The following is a 17,904-nucleotide window of genomic DNA, read 5'->3' on the forward strand; positions in this document are numbered from 1 at the left end:
GTGGCTCCATCCCAGGATCCTGGAATCATGACCCAGCTGAAGGCAGACTCTTAACTGACTGAGCCACCCAGGCATCCCTAAAGCACATTTTTAATGTGGTGATTTTCAGCTGTGCTATGAAGTTTATACAAATATAGAAACCTCCTGGAATTTCCCTAACAAGTCTTTTTTGTTTTGGGTTATATTTGAAGAAAACAAACGGTCAGATCGTATTAAAATTTGATTATTGTATTATTCTTGTTACAAACGTTTTGATTAGTATTTACTGTTTGTCTACAATGTCCCGGGAAAGGACTTTCATCTCTTGACACTATTATTATTACAACATTTTCCCGCTCTTTTAATTGTCCAATCACTAAAGACCTCTAATCTTCCCAAACACTTAAAAGTTAGTCACAGCCGCCTAGCTTACTCAGTTCCTCTTTGCTGGACTGGAGAAAGGCGGGAGGACTACCGTCTTCTAGTAAAACAGGTTTATACAGATAATGGAGTCTATGAGGGTTTTATCAACGGAAGAACCTGTTAAGAGGAGCAGTGCTAAGAAATATAAAATAATTTGTATTGTAAGTACAATTTTTAATTTTAGTCTTTCTAGCTTTAAGACAGTGTTAAGTGTATAAATCCCCATTGTGTTGCTGTTTCAGGGTGAGGTTTTTAATTGATTGTATTCAGTTTTACCCATCTGACAACTGCTATGCCAAGTTAATATTTTTAATCCTATTTGCCTAAGAAATGTAACAACAGATTAATATTTGATCAATCTAAGAAGTGGGGATCTGTGTTGAAACACTTCGCACCACTGATTTTAGCAGGATTATAATCACCCCCCAAGTCACCATTTTATACTGCCTGAGTATCTTTAAGACCAGAGAGTGAGCAGTTGAAATCACCCTATCTTCTATTCTTCATTGGACTATTGCTTTTATCTTAGTTTACTTCACTCCTAAAGATGGTCTTTTATGTCTAGTTCCTCTTTGATTTATTTTTTAATATGGTAAGATCTTCCCTGTTGCTAAGGGAAAAAAAGAAAAGCTTTCCTTGATTTGATTATACAGACTTTTGGGGAAAAGGGAGGTCTATCCACTGCCTTGGTTTTCTCACCACCCAACCATTCTCTGTTCTGCTTGTTTTTTTGTTTTTGTTTTAGTTTTTTAAGATTTTATTTATTTGAGAGAGAGAGCGAGCACAAGCAGAGGGAAGCAGCAGAGAGAGAAGGAGAAGCAAGGCTCCCCACTGAGCAGGGAGCCCAATGTGGGCCTGGATCCCAGGACCCTGGGATGATGACCTGAGCTGAAGGCAGACACTTAGCCAACTGAGCCACCCGGCGCCCCCAGTTCTGTTTGTTCTCACTGTCCTGAAGTCATTTCCCTGAAAGTCAGTCCTTCTCTGCCCTTGTCCTGCTGCACCTCCATAACAATAATAGTCCCGCATATTATTATTATTTTCTCATCTTGAATTATTCTCTCCTCTTGCTTCCATGATGGCATTGATAACCCCCCATTTTTATGACATTTCTCTTTATCTGCATTCTTGGCTGATTTATCTTCTCACTGCACATTGCACACAGTGTTCTCACCAAACTCAGTCTAAAGATCTTTTCTGTGGGCGATCTCATCTTATGATTTTAAAAGTCACATTCTCAACCACGAATTTCAAGCAAGCCAGTAGGTCTGACTTCTTGCTGAGTTTCTGTCATACAATTTCAAAAGCCGCCTTGCTGGCTCTTCATCCAGTGTCTCAAGGCAAAACCAACTGATTAATTGGTTTCACACCTATCAGGCTGCAATTTTCTCCTAATTCCCTACTTTCTTTAATGTCACCACCATTCTGTCACTCAAGCATTGTTTCTAGAAGTGGATGAAACAATGTGTGTAAGCACTGAGTCCAGTAACTAACAAAGTAAACCGTGAAGATATTCAATTTCTTCCTTATCCTTCCGGGAACTTCGGAGTGTTAGCTTCTATGCCATTTATTATATTTATCCCATCTTAGAAATTCAAGAAATTATAAACCCCTTGGAAGTGAAATTTTGTACATCATTTATTTTCCTTCCTTGTATACTTCTAATGGCTTACTAGTATGTATAATAGAAGCTCAATATTTTAAAATCATAGTTTCTAAAGTACCCTGTTTCCAAATTTTAACACAAGTTTCATTTAAAAAACTTTACATGTATCTACTGTGTTTCTAGCGCTCTTTATTCAGCCATCGAAAGCTAAATATTGGAGTCTCAGAGGTTTTTGACTCCGGAGCTCTCCCCTCTCCACTTTGTCAATAGCATAAATAGTTTAAGAAACATGTGCACCTTAATATCAAGAAGCTCTTTCACAGGACACCTGGGGTGGCTCCGTAGGTCAAGTGGCTGCCTTCAGCTCAGGTCATCATCCCAGGGTCCTGGGATCGAGCCCCACGTTGGGCTCCCTGCTCATCAGGGAGCCTGCTTCTCCCTCTCCCTCTGCTGCTTCCCTCTGCTTGTACGCTCTCTCTCTCCAAATAAAATCTTTAAAGAAAAAAGAAGAAGCCTGTTCAGAATTACTACGTATTTAGAGGAAATGATCATATGAGATTAAAAATGAACCTTCTTCTTAAGGAACTTATAGAATAATGCAGGGAAGAAGTCAAAAACATATGGAAAAAGTACAGTCATGAAGAAACAGACACTAAGATTTAACAGGAGAAAGTTTAAGAGCATCCTAAGGACAGCTAGGTGCTGTTTATTTTCCCGTCAAGTTTGAATGGCAAAAGGACCAAAGATAAGATGTAAAACCAAACTATACAGAGATGTAAATTAGATGCATGAAGTTTACCATAGGACTCTGACTCTTTCCCTTTGTTTCGCTGCTTTGTGTTCCTAGTCTTGGTCACCTGTGGCTTTTGAGCATCTTAACAAGGGACTAAGTGTTAGTGATGCTGCTTAGTAACTGTTTATGTTCGCTTTCCCCCTTCCATTCCCTCCATTGAATGCATGCCTGCTGGAAGGTCACTGAAACTTGGGCTAACTTTTAGACTTCATAAAACAATTATTTTTACAGTGTTTTAATGTCTTTTCCCAATCGTTGAATCCACTTCTATGGTAAAAGTTAGATGGGCCAACTTTCCAGTTGATTTTCAGAATGAAAACAAACGCAATCAATGTTTATGTAGATTTTTATTATCTAAGCAGTTTTGATGGTGTGTGTTTTTTAAGTGTTTTTTTTTTAAAGCCAGAACAAAGGTTACTCATGTTATAAAATACTTCCTAAGTAATTTGTGTGTCAGTTCCACTCATGTTTTATGGCTATATATTATTCAAGCTCTGTTATCCAGCATACTTATCATTGGACTTATGGGGGGGGGGGAATGTCAGTGGGAAGAATTCTCTTTAACTGTCTCACAGTTTATTTTTTATTTTTTTTATTATGTTATGTTAGTCACCATACAGTACATCATGAGTTTGTCCAATATATCACAGTTTACTTCCAGGCAGTGCTAAAGTCTAGTACGCTGAAGAGCCTGGTCAGCAGTAGTAATAATGAATGACACACACACAATCTTGGGGCGCAGAGCTTCCACATCATTGGTCTGAGCTGTGGGATCAAAGTGGATCATTTGCCAGCTCATTATTTGGACACTATATTTTTACATGTGCTAGATCGTTTCATTCCCTTCTGTAGGACAGAGCTGGGTGGGGGGAGTGGGGCTTGGGGTGGGACTTCTGCTCCCTAGGAGTGAGGTAGTTAAAGATTTCACCGTTGAGGAATGCTTTTAGATAAATGATCTCCAAACAGGTGTCTAGTTAAGAGTGAGAAATGGGCAAAGGTAAATGGCTCCCATGGTTTCATTCATACTTTTAACTCCATTTGGGGTTAAGCTAACCAGGACCGATGTATTTGAATTTTAAGATCTGTAATTAATAGTCTTTTAAAATTCTTCCCAAAGCTTTCTTATTTTCAGGCATTAAAAAAAAAAAAAACTGTACATGCCTCTATCATTGCTGGATCTGGTGTTGCTGTGACCAGACTGCTCCGTGCCTTTACTCTTCACTGAGAGAGCGAGGCCGGTGTCTTTGTACATTTTACATTTTTTTAAAAAAAAATTGTAAAGGTCACTTTTCCTTTTTTCTCAATAGGTTCTTCTTGCTTTGTTGGTGATTGTGTCACTTGGATTGGGGCTAGGGCTTGGACTCAGGCGACAGGAAGAGCAAGGTATAACCCTCCGTGTTTTCTCAACACAGTTCCTTATTTCTCATTTGTCCTCACCTTCACCCCTTGAAGCTTGTGTCCTCTCTGGAGCCCCCTCTCTCGTGCGTGGAGCAGTGCCCTGTTATGCTTCTCCTCCCACATTGCACTTCCTAGGAGCCCACATCTGCAGTTAGCATTATCCACGGTCACTTCTTGACCGTTTTTTCCTTCACCCCCTGCTCCCTTGTGATTCATATCATTCCCGTATATTCCTCTCATTTGTCCTCACCTTCGTAGAGGACTTTGGTAACTGGATTAAAGACTCCTGCCCCAGCACCTACTCTACTCCTTCGTATCTGCTGATAAACTTGCTCTCAAAAGTCTTGGTTGCTTCCCTCCGAGGACCTCCTGCTGTGTTAGTCCTGTGCTCTCCCCGAAATAGCATTATTTCTTGGCTAGGTTATTTATTTTTCCTCATAAGATGCAAAGAAAGGGGCGCCTGGGTGGCTCAGTTGGTTAAGCGTCTGCCTTTGGCTCAGGTCATGATTGCAGGGTCCTGGGATCGAGCCACACAGCGGGGAGTCTGCTTCTCCCTGTACTCTCCCTCCCCCTCTCTTTATCAAATAAATAAATAAAAATCTTAAAAAAGAAAGCAGCAAAGAAAAAATAGGAGATAGAGGCCCCAAAATATCAAAACACATCTCTTTTGCCATATCAGATCAATGTCAACAGTACTGAAACCACTTACAAGTAACTATATGAAAAGCATTTTCTATATCTCATTATGTATTGTTTTGGTACTTTTAGGAAGGGGAAGTGTGAGGTCAAATGTAAGGTAATTTATTCTCCTTTTTAATTTGGCTGGTTAACTTCTAGTTTGACGCCCTTGGGGAAGGTCTTATTGCTTCTTTGTTAGGGAGACTCTTGGTGAGATTAACAGTCAATTTTCCAGTTCTGCTCTCACTCAAGAATTAACAAACACTCAATAGCCCTAGTGTAACATGGGAACACGGTGGAACTGGACAGGTGGACCTTACCTGGAAAATGTCTTTTTTGGGGTCACTTGGCTGTCGTGTTTCTGAATTACAGTACCAGTCCTCGACCTAACAGTTGTAGATGGGCCACTTCAGTAGTATTGTTCTGAAGTTAGTGTGCACAGGTATGCATCAGTTCCTGTTCTCTTATCCCCAAGTCGCGGAAATTAATTGCAAGAGGCGTATACTAATCTCTGAACAAAATCTCTTGACTATTTTGGCTCTTTCTCTCCCTTCCTTACTTTAGTACACCTACTAGCTGGCTTCCCAGTGTCACCGTTCCTTATTCTTGTCCTTTTATCTCAGTCTGTCGGCCCTCATGTGGCATCACCCCTTCCCACCCAGGGCATTGGTACTTAGCTCCAGCCCTTCCTTTACCAGTATCCTTAAAATATCCATCCCCTCATTCTTCCATGACTGAGTCCTAATTCCCAACCCTGGACCATTTTCACCATTCTCCACTCCAATCAGCCCACTTTTCATAGGCACAGTACTTTTTTTTCTAGTGTGAGTTTTTAAGTGTTCTTATAAATTTATTCTTTTATGCACACACACTTTTTAATTATTTTTCAATAATTGGGCACTGGCTGTATGCTAGGTACCATGCAAATTTCTGGAAATACAGTGGTGAAGAAAATAGACACATCCTTCAGAGAGTTTACAGTCTAGCATGGAAAGCAGACATTAAAAATATAAATAAGCCAAATATATCTAATATGATAAGGAAAGTGCTAAGGGATAAGAAAAACTGAAAAGGGGATTATAAAATATATGGAGTTAGGGTGGGATGGGGATGTGTATGTGAAATGACTTTTGTAAAGAGCTAAAGTGAGGGAGAAATAGGGATATCTGGGGGAAGAACATTCCAGGCAAGAGGAAAGAACGATGACAAAGGCCTAAGGTAGGAGCTTGCCTGGCAAGTTCATTTAAAGAATAACAAAGTTTGTGAGTTGGAACTAAGAGGACAAGAGGGAGGGTAGTCATAAAATGAGATCAACCAAAGGACTGAAGAGAAGCCAAGTCAGTAATATTGTCAAGTCAAATCTAGCCATAGGCTTTCATTCTGAGAGTGATGGGAAGTGACTGGAGTTTTGAACAGAGACACGACATGCCCTGGTTTGCTTTTCCACACACTCACTTAGGCAGCTGTGTTATGAATAAATGGCAGAGCGAAACCAGGAGATGTGGGAGACACCAATTAGGAAATTATTGCAATAATCCACACAAGCTCTATGTCTGGAACTGGCGTGGTAACACTGTAACTGGTGAGAAGTGTTTGGATTCTGGATATCTTTGGATGTGGTAGATTGATTTATCCACAGAGTGGATATGGAGAAAGAAGGAAGTCAAGAACAACGTCAAGATTTTTGGTATGAACATCTGGGAATACAGAATTTCCACAATAGAGATGGGGAACACCGTAGAAGAAGCTAGTTTGGGGAGAGTAATCAGGAACTAGGCTTTGGACATGTTAACTTTGAAATATCTACTAGATGTCCAAGTGGAAAAGCCAGAAGGTAGTTGGATATATGAGGCTGGCTTTCAAAGGGAAGTCCTAGATGGATGTGCAATGTGGCAGTTACCAGTGTCATATGTGGATTTAAAGCAATGTGACTGGAGCATACTACCTTAAAAATTGGGAAGATGAGGTGGGGCAGGGGGTAACCACTGACAAAGTCTAGGAAGAATTGGCCAGGGATGTGGGAGGAAAGCCAGGTGATTGGTGTGTCCTGAAAGCCATGTGCAGAAAATATTTCAAAGTAGGAGACTGCATATAAAAATGTAAAGGCCTTTTGTATAAATGGTACATAAACTTTTTTTGGTTACTTTTTTACTGAAAGTTTCTTAAGATCCATTTAAATTGTTATGCATGCAACTGTTCGTAGGCATCTGTCTACTTAACTATGGAGTACTCTTTAGCAGTTTCCCCTCAGGACCCGTTTGAGATTGCTTCATCATCTACCCAGGAATAGGATTCCTGGGTCTTCGGGCCTGTATTTTAACTTGGGTGAGTAGCCCCAGATTGCTTTCTGGAATGGCTGCCACAGCCTACTCTGTCTTTACCACACATCCCCCCCAACCCTTGGCATTATCTGGCTCTCTCATTTTTGGCAATGTAAACTTAGGTATAGAGTGATATCTTTTATTTTAACTTTTGTTTCTCTGCTCTGCTGCTCTAGTCTGTGTTGGTTGCTCTCCTGGTTTGTTTGGTGTTCCCCTAGACCCTCTGCTGTGTTGGATCTCATTATTTTTTGGATATCTCCGTTTCACTTCCTCATTTTGCTAAAGAACATCCTTTAGTAGCTTCTCAAAATAGGATACATAAAAGATACAACTTGAGTTCTTATCTGTCTAAAGATATTTTCGTCATCCTAACCTAACACTTGATAGTTTGGCTAGATATTGAATTCTGAGATGAGCATAATTTTCATCTAGAAATATGAAGATATTGCTTTCCTGTCTTCTGGCTTTCAGTGTTGTTTTTAAGAAATTTGATACCATTCTGGCTTTGTGATCTTTGATAGATTGCTCATGATCTTTCTCTGGGAACTTTCAAGATCTCTTTATTCCTGTTGTGCTGACCCCTTTGTGTGAGTTTTGCCCTGGGAAATGTTGATGTAATAATTTATACTTTCCAGTTATGGGAAATTTTATAATATGATTTCTTTAATAATATCATCCCCACTTTCTCTGTTTTCACTTTTAGGTACTCCCTTCCTTTTTAAAGTTCAACTATGTAGCCTTGATTATACCTGCAATATCTCTTTGCCATGTAAAACAGCATAGTATGTTCAGTCTTGGGGATTAGGGTGTGAAATCTGCTATGAAACCATCATTCTGCCTACCACACCCCTCTTTTTTTCATTTTTTCATTTACTGCTTTCATGTTTTTATTTCGAGGCGCATGCTGAACATTATTTCTCTTTAAAATTATAGCCTTCTTTCTTATTTCATGGATAGAATATCTTCTTCCTGAAGATCTCACTGTGCATGTGTGTTTGTGTTTCACTCTTATGTTCCTTGCGTTGTCTCCTTTCAACCAAGTTTTTCTTTCTTTTTTTTTTTCTCATTTGTTTTGGTCTTTTATGTTGGATTTTATCTTGCTAGCCTCAAATGTCTGGTAACCATTTCTTCATGTTTGTAAGTACAGCTTGTTCATCTTTTCTCATCATAGCTATCCTCTATGTCTCCCTCTGTGATGAAAGCTACTTTTCCTAAATTCCTCCAGATTATGAGCCTTCCAGCTGGAGTGGGAGGTGGGGTGGTGTCTTCTCCATCTCCAGACTTTAAACCAATTTCACTTTATTTAGCCTCTGCCTGTCCCTCCTATCTTCACCTAATGGTGCCTGGTATTTCTGAGTCTGGGGCCTCTCTGGAGTCCTGAGGAAGAATCACTTATCATTTATCACTTTGCCCTGATGAATCATACGGCACAATAAAAAAAAAAATCTATCTGACCCAGTCTGTGCTAGGTATCTCTTCTCTGTGCTTCTATCATCTAGCTCTGAGATATCAGATAACTTTTTTTAAAGATTATATTTATTTGAGAGAGAGAGAATCTCAAGCAGACTCCCCGCTGAGCACAGAGCCTGACATGGCCTCAATCTCACGACCCTCAGATCATGACCGGAGCCGAAATCAAGAGCCACGCAGGTGGCCCTCAGATAACTTCTAAGCACTGGTTTCATTTCCTCCATCCCTACAGGCAGTTGCAGGAAGAACTGCTTTGATTCTTCATTCAGAGGACTGAAGAGCTGCCGGTGTGATACGGGATGCAAACAAAGAGGAGACTGCTGCTGGGATTTTGAAGACACCTGTGTGGAACCAAGTATGGATTCTGAGGATAAGTTCATTATAGCATGTTTGTTGTCATTAGCGCATGTCCAGATACTCACCATACCCCCTGTGTATTGGTTTGCTAGGGCTGCCATAACACAGGAACGGGGGGGCTTAAACAACACATTCATTTTCTCAGTTCTAGAGGCTAGAAATCCAAGATGCAGGTTTCATCAGGGTTGTTTCTTCCTAAGGGCTGTGAGGGAGATCCAGTCCTTGCCCTTCTCCTAACTTCTGCTGGGTTACAAGTCGTTGGCTGTTATTGGCTTTTGGCAGCATAACCCCAAACCCTGCCTTTGTCTTCATGGAGAGTTTTCTTGTGTCTTCACCGTCTTCCTTTTGTGTGTGTGTTCATATAGAAATTTCCCCTTTTTATAAGAATACCAGTCACGCTAGATAAGGACCACTCCAATGACCTCATTTGAACTCGAGTATCTACAGAGATCTTTTTCTAAGCAAAGTCACATTCATGGCAATGGGGGCTAGCACTCCAGCATTTTGGGGGGACACTATTCAGCCCATAACAGCTTGTGTACAGGATTATCGTTTGCCCTTTCGCAGTACTAAACACAGAGCCCACACCTGATTTGATTGAGGTTGAGGAATAATGGTCTCCAGTAGACGAAACGCTGTACATGTTGCCGGGAGTATGAGCGTCGCAAAGCAGTTTCACTACAGCTCAAGTTAATCGTCTTACTCAGTTTCATTTGCAGTGGTTCTCAGATGTCAGGGTGCATAAGACTTACTTGGAAAGCTGGTGATTCTTCGGTGATTCTGATGCCGGCACTCCACAGAACACAACGTCTCTGGGTAGAAGAGACAGTTCTCAATGTTTAATTTTTTAAGAAATCAGCGAAGGCACGTATGTGTGGGGATGGCTAGCAGTTCAAAGAGTAAAGATTAGAATAGTAGAGCTTCTTACATTGTATTTTCTGAAAAGGGCAAGGGGGAAGGGATAACTTAGTATAGATAAGATCTGTATTCCCCTTACTTAATCTCCCCCAATTTTTTCTAAGTAAATGATACGTAATGGACAATGAAGAGCTCTATACACAACAGAAGCACCCGGCAGTCACCTTTCCAATGCATTTGTCTGAGCAGAGGGCTGATGTTGATTTTAGGCAGCTTCCTAGCAGATGGCCCTAGGAAGCAGTCACGGGACAGCCTCTTGCTGTTTTTAGCACTGATGTTTACTTACACTGATCGGTACTGAGCACATAGCCTGGGAGAGCTGCAGAGGCGTGGTGGAGGTCCTTCTAGCTCTGTCACCCCCACCCCCAGCTGCGAAGTGCCCTGACCTGCCTACTTTCTTACAGATCTGACCGAGTTCCTGTAACTTCTGTTGTTACTGCCTCTTCCTTCTTGCCTGTTCTTAAACAAAACTGCTCTTGGGTGGCAGCCATCACTAGTGCTTCATCTCCATTGGGAGCTCCTACTTTTGAGTGGGAAAAGAGCCAGTCTTCAGTTTCTCCAAACTCAGAGGTGTACCTCCCAGGTAGACCAGAGCTGCAGCTTAAAAAACTGCATTTCTCTCTGCTACTCATGCCAGATGAAGAAAAGTGATGGGTTTCCCCTTATTTGTATTAACGTATTTTCATTTATTAATGCAGAGAAGCCAAAAATTTGACCTTACAATGATACAAGCATAAAGACGTGGAATTTACATTTGCTGTTGGATACTTCAGTGTAAATTAAATGCTGGGCTCTGAATTGTGCAATTTTACAGCTCGAATATGGACATGCAATAGATTCCGTTGTGGGGAAACCAGACTAGAGTCCAGCCTCTGCTCTTGTTCAGATGATTGTCTGCAGAGGAAAGACTGCTGTGCTGACTACAAGAGTGTCTGCCAAGGTAAGCAGAGGGGGTCGGCTCATTTGCTTCTGTGTGTTCAGTGACCTCAGAGCTGGCTGACCCAGGCTGCATAAATTGAAATAAGTCAGACTCCTGAGCTACTCCATGTAGAAGAAACGTGTTTACTGTGGGAGGAGATGTAGCTAGTGCCCTGCAGGGAGAGGGAGCTTATAGCATAGATACTATAGAAAAGAAGAGAAAGACTCCAAAAGTTCCATATTCATTGATAAGATCTTCCCCAGTCCAATGACTATGCTAGAAATATCTGTGGTTTGAGATACCGGATGGCAGATTCTAAAGTTAAAACATGACCAAAGAGGTTTTCTGGCCCATCTATCAATCCGTTAAACCAACATTACTGTTGAAATGACTGTGTTCTGAGGGGTCAAATTACTGATTAAGGATATTCAGAGAGTTAATTCAGAACCAAGATTAGGCTACAGGTTATTCAACTCCTGGTTCCAACTCGAAGTGACGTACTGCCGATTTCGTAAAAAAAAAAAAAAAATTACTGAACCCTCTGAACATGTAATGAAGTCTATGAAAAATGCACATAAACACGCCGCAACAAAAGTGCTTCAAGTTTTATCAATCCCTTTTTCATAATGCCACACCCAATAAAGGTAACTAACTTATACTTTTAATATTTCTAGGCCAAAAAAGAGATTAGGTTAAATTCTGATTTTTTGAATAGGAGGAAATTGTTATAGTAGAAACATTAAAAACTATAATCTCTTGGAAGGAAATAGACTTCACACTAATGGGTGAATTAATTTTTATTACAAAATATAATTGAAAATCAACTAATAAGAGCTATCAAAAAAGAAAAATAAATGCCTGAAATGGTAACTTCTTTTTCAGATAATTATTGTTTGACATTTAACATTGAATCATTAAAAATTCTGCTAAATCCATGAAAGCAATTTCTTGTTTGCTTATTTCTGTAAGTTCACTGACCACACTGCCTCTGACCTCTATTTTTCCACCTTCTCCCTCAAATATATAACTCTTAACTTTTTATGTGAAGACTGATCCTCAGGTCATATGGTAAATTTTCCCACTAAATTCATTGCACAACACTGCTGAAATTTAATAGAAACAACAGTAATTATTATAAGCAGTGTTGACATTTACCACCACTGCTAACTGGGTACTTCGAAGTTAATTTTATCATTTCAGTTTATTTTTCCAAATAAATGTAAATGTTTTCTCTAAGGATTCAACACTTCATTTAAAGATGTTTCATGATTTTTGCCAAAATTAAATCTTCAAGCCGTAGTTTGATGGCATTTGAATAATTTTTGTACAAGAAACCAGCTAGTCTCTTACAATTTAAATTTAGAATTTTAAAACCTTTATGATACATTTCTAACATATATAAAAGAGAGAATTGTATGGTGATTTCCCTATATGTCTAGCACATAGCTTCAGTAGCTGTCAGCTCATGGCCAGTCTTGTCTCCTGTTGACAAAGTATAATTTTCAAAAAGATAAAAGCATAACTCTCATAGAAATGTAACATGAACATGTCAAAGAGTAATTAGCTCATTCATGAGATAACCACCTGGAATGTCCATCTGGCTCAAAGAGAATGAAGAGACTAAGTATATATATGACTGAAAGAACGTTGGAATGAAATTATAGTGTAAATTCTGGTGGGACAGAAGGGATTTGCTTTTCTACATGACAGTTTCTTTGCTATCAGGCAAGAATCACATATGTTGCTATTACTTTTCTACCAATGAACTGTTACTGTGTTGTAAGATGAATGGTAAGGAATAAGCTAGATAAGGGTATACACTCCTAGGTAATTAGATAACAGGTGGGCTTTTTGGATAATGCCCAACATGACATTAAAATGAAGCTTAGTGATCAATCCTCCTTTTGCTTATTTTCAAGTTTTGGATTTTTTTTTCTTAAAATATACTCTTTATTCACCCCAACTTCTCTCCCCAAATTTTAGATTATTTCTAAGCAAATCCTAGAGTTAATATCATTCATCTGTAAATATTTTCAGGATGTATCTAAAAATGTAAATATTTAACAAAATTACAATTCCATTAATATATCTAAAAACTTCAACTGTTGTTTATTGTCATCAAATATCCAGTGTTCTAAATTTTCTGCTTGTTCCATAGCATTTTTTTTTAAGATTTTATTTATTTATGTGACAAGAGAGAGAGACAGCCAGCGAGAGAGGGAACACAGCAGGGGAGTGGGAGAGGAAGACGCAGGCTCCCAGTGGAGGAGTCCGATGTGGGACTCCGAGGAGGATCCCGGAACGCCGGGATCACGCCCTGAGCTGAAGGCAGACGCTTAACGACTGCACTACCCAGGCGCCCCTCATAGCATTTTTTTAAAAAGATTGTTCGAAGTAGGATCCAAAAAGATTCCACACATTACNGATCCCCGAACGCCGGGATCACGCCCTGAGCCGAAGGCAGACGCTTAACGACTGCACTACCCAGGCGCCCCTCATAGCATTTTTTTAAAAAGAGTGTTCGAAGTAGGATCCAAAAAGATTCCACACATTACAAGTGGCTGCGATACTTCAAGTCCTTTAAAAATAGTTTCTCTTTGTTTTTTTTACCCCTTGTAATTTACATGTAGGAGAAATGGGGCCTTTGTCCTGCAGAGTTTTCCAATCTGTTTTGCAGATTGTATCCTCTGTGACTTAAGCAGTTTGTCATTGCCTGCATTTCCCGAAAATTGGGAGTTAGAATTAGAGGACTGTTAAGATCCAGGTGCAATGTATTTATTTATTTTGCAAGCATACTCCATAGACGGTGGTGTTCCTTCCATCAAGAGGCACATCTTGTCTGCTTGTTGCTTTATCTGGGATGTTGGCCATTGATGTTCATTGCCCATATCCATAAAGGGATACAAGTGATGGTATTTATACTCATTTTGCAAGCATACTCCATAGACGGTGGTGTTCCTTCCATCAAGAGGCACATCTTGTCTGCTTGTTGCTTTTTCTGGGATGTTGGCCATTGATGTTCATTGCCCATATCCATAAAGGGATACAAGTGATGGTATTTATACTCTATCATTTTACTTCATTAGTTAGCTGGAATGTTCTATAAACAGAAACATTCATGAAGTAAATTTTTTTTAGTTAATATCTTAAAACTTTCTATGTTTCATTTTTCCCAGTTGAAATCAATTATTTCATTGGCTGCATCTGCCCCCTGCCACAATGATTTCTTTTATCTTTTCTTTAGATGGTATATCTATATTTATTAAACTCATTTTTTTTCTAGTTGTCTCTTTCCAGCTAAAAGAATCACCTTTGCTTTTCTTGGTAAAGATGAGCTTCTTGGTATTCAATCTGTCCAAATCTCTGGGAAAACGCTGATCTTTTCAACATGTGGAATAGCACTTAACATGTTCTGGAAGAATTTAGTCATTGGAATAACATGAAAGAAGTAGTTTGGAAAGATCATGTTCATTGAACATTTGTTTCTCTTTTCCGTGGTGCAGCTGTCTAAAGATTTCGATCTTGTTTTTCAGGAGAAACCCCATGGGTGAAAGAAGAGTGTGGCACAGCCCAGCAGTCTCAGTGTCCAGAAGGGTGAGACTAGGGGGAGTTTTTATCCTCCTTTTACATGGAATGTAGCTGAGAAGCAGGGTGGCATTTCCTCGGCTTTACTTATGTTTTAAAACAGTACACTTCACCAACGATTAGGATTCTTGGTAGCTTCAAACTCAGACTTCTGTTCACGTCCTTATATACAAAGCATTTTTAATTAATTTTTTACATTCATGTCTTAAAATAATGACTTAAAAAAATGGTTGAAGTATTAAATACTAGCATTTTCATGGTCCTCTGGTCAGGACTAGGATTTCGATCTGAATTACTCTAGCCAGAACTCTTTCCTATGAACATCCTAGAACTTTGAATTTACAGTTACTGAAGAAAGGGATAGAAGTTTATCCGTGGAAGGCCTTACAAGGAAAAATGGATGAGGAGAACTTTATCATGTGCACATGAGTGATGAACGCATGAGGTGAAACACCTCACCCCACCCCTCTCGAGCCTCTTTTCCACATATTTGTAATGGCTGCTATTGGACCTTTCCCAGCCCTGGAAGCATGCCCCACATCACCTCCCGGTCATGGTAGATTTCCCCTCCAGTTGCCCCCTCTGCCCTTCACTGACTTCATTCTTCTGGCCTAGACAGTGGAAGGAAGATGGTGAGGTACAAGAAAAATGGAATATCTGGGTGTAGGAAGAATTGGTGGAGTCATTTTTAGGTTGCTTTATTTTACTTAAAGAATGTGTGTGGAAAATGTCTGTTTTTGTACCATGCTACTTTGGTTTACCCCGATCCTCAGATCCAGCTGCCCTGTTCAGTGCCTTCCGGGTGGAAGAGCAAAAAATGTAGGATAAAAAGGATACTTGAGTATAATTGCTCTAGTCAATTCTTTGAGCTTCATCTATAAAATTGTAGTAGTAATTATAATAATAATAATAATGCCAAGTTCAGAAGATTTCATGTGAGAAGTCAACATCTTGATCCCATAGGTAAACGTTTGACCTTGTTTTTAAGCTGCAAGGTTATTTGGATGGGATATTTATGAATATACAAATTTTAACAGCCTTATGCTAATGAATTTATGAAGAATAAGTATTTCCAATGCAAATTGCAATGCACCACTTGAACTTCTTGACGAGTTTTCTATATATGGTAGTTAAAACAATCCTAATTTTCCATTTTATTTTTCTTTTGAGGTATGATCTGCATATATTGAAATGCTCACATTTATATGTACAGTATAATGAGATTTGGAAATTCAGAAGCCCATGTAACCCAGAGATATAGAACATTTCCAAGATAAAGAATATTTCCATCACCCCAGAAAGACAACTCGTGCACTTATTTCTATCCATAGATTCCTGTTGTAGAATTTCATATGAATGCAATCATCCCATATGTTCCCTTGTGTCTTTTCTCTTAATCCAGTGATTTTGAGACTCATAAATATTATTGCATGTGTTTACCACATCTCTCACATGGGCTTTTGCACAGTGTGTGTGTGTGTGTATGTACGTACATATGTGTGTGTGTGTGTGTATATATATATATATACATTTTTTTTGATTAACACATTGGTCCCATTCTCTTTTCATATTATTTCTATTTGTTCTTTAGGTCCAAGTTCACATGTCTGCTCTTACCTTACAAACATCAAATCTGACATCCCCTACGTAGTTGAATAGCATCCTGTAATCAAATCTACCCCTTAACCACTCCTGTTTATTTCTCAGTTTCATCCCCTAGATTAGGGCTGTAATTCCTTCATGCCTTTATTTTCAATACCTAGCATAATGTCTGAGTCAAATATTTGTTAAATGAATTACACTACAATAACTGTATATTATGGGAAACCAGATAGACTTGTCCTCCAGATTCTCCTCTACAGTTTCTTTTAAAATATGGAATTAGATGGCCAGGCTGATATTTTTCTAGCTTTACAAAGCACCTTGAAAAACACAGAAGTTATTTTTCTTATTAATAGTTTATATTAGGGGTGCCTGGGTGGCTCAGTTGGTTAATCATCAGACTCTTGATTTCAGCTGAGATCATGCGCTCATGGATAGTGGGTGAACCCCACATCAGTCTCTGTGCTCAGCGGGGTGTCTGCTTGAGATTCTCTCTTTCCCTCTGCCCCTCCCCCTGTTCACATGCACTCTCATGCTCTCTCTAAAATAAACAAATAAATCTTTTTAAAAAATAGTTTGTATTAGCATTCAGAACTTTCTTCATAATAATATTGAGTATTCGTCAGAATTTTTAAGGAATACTCTAAGCAGTTTTCTTGAAAAAGTGTGTTTTTGCTTAAAAATTTATTTTTTTCAATTTTTTAAAAATTAACATACAATGTATTATTTGTTTCAGGGGTACAGGTATATAACACCCAGCGCTCACCACAACACATACTCTCCCCAGTGTCCATCACCAGCCACTGCATACCCCCCCGCTTAAATATTTCAATGTGAAGCTCCTTGAGCACAGAGCTTCACATACTCAGTTGCATGCGGTATATTTGGAATTTAAAACAAATGTTGGTGTTTATAGCTGCTATTCATAATAGCTCCAAAGTGGAAATTACCTAAATGCCCAGCAACAGTAGAATAATTAACTTGTGGTTTATTCATTCACTGGACTGCAAAGACAGCCATGAGAGTGAATGATCTACGACTACATGTAACAGTATGGATTAACCTCAAACCTAAGGTTCAGTAAAAGAAGCCAGGCACAACAGAATATAAACTGTTGGATTATGTTTGCATGTAAATATAAAATCAGCTACAGGCACAACGTATCTATGTTGTTTGAGGTCAAGCTACTTCTCACCCTTGGTGGAGGTGTGGTTTACAGGGGCTGTTGAGTGGAAAGGAGCTGGAAGGGAGAATTCTAGTGTGCTGGTATTCTGTTTCTTGATCTGGGTGGAGTTCAGTTAGGAAGTTAGGAAACATTTATCAAACTATACATCTGTGAAATGTGTGTGGGCATATGTATATAAAATATATACAAGTAAAATTTTTAAAGTGAAAAAAAATGAACAAAGAAAAGAGTCTTTGGCTATACCCTGAGAGTTACCTTCTGTCACTTTAACTTAAATTAAAAAGATTAAAATATTAAAATATTAAAAAGATTGTAATGCATTTGATGTTAATATTAACATAGTAAGATATTAGAATAAAGAACCAAAAGGGTAAACTTTAGCATAATAAAAACCTCATAAGCTATAGCTATAGAGTTCCTAAATTTCATATCATAATTATATCCCAAAATACAGTAGAAGAATTAACTTTTACAATTTTTGAGTTTGAGCCTCATATTCAGTAATCATTGCTCTTAACTCTTCAGCAAAGTCAGGTCCATGAAAGGTCTGCAATTAACAGCCCCATTTCTGAGGATGTTTTGTTAATGCTCTGCTCACATGCTGCTGACCTCTATGAAAAACTGCAATTAATTAGCGCCATATATACTCATTACTGTAAAACACTAAAT

At 39.0% G+C, this 17,904-nt stretch overlaps 1 protein-coding gene across 1 annotated transcript in view; it reads left to right on the forward strand.

The window, feature by feature from the left end:
- The first annotated feature begins 426 nt into the window (after positions 1-426).
- ENPP3 (ectonucleotide pyrophosphatase/phosphodiesterase 3) overlaps positions 427-17,904 on the forward strand; it is a 68,973-nt gene continuing 51,495 nt past the window's right edge. The window contains exons 1-5 of the mRNA XM_002923020.4: positions 427-563; positions 4,109-4,184; positions 8,901-9,023; positions 10,758-10,883; positions 14,396-14,456. Of these exons, the coding sequence (XP_002923066.1) occupies positions 486-563; positions 4,109-4,184; positions 8,901-9,023; positions 10,758-10,883; positions 14,396-14,456 (464 nt within the window). The 5' untranslated portion in view covers positions 427-485. The remainder of the gene's footprint in view (positions 564-4,108; positions 4,185-8,900; positions 9,024-10,757; positions 10,884-14,395; positions 14,457-17,904) is intronic.

Source organism: Ailuropoda melanoleuca, chromosome 10 (assembly GCF_002007445.2).
Source record: "Ailuropoda melanoleuca isolate Jingjing chromosome 10, ASM200744v2, whole genome shotgun sequence".
NCBI lineage: Eukaryota > Metazoa > Chordata > Mammalia > Carnivora > Ursidae > Ailuropoda > Ailuropoda melanoleuca.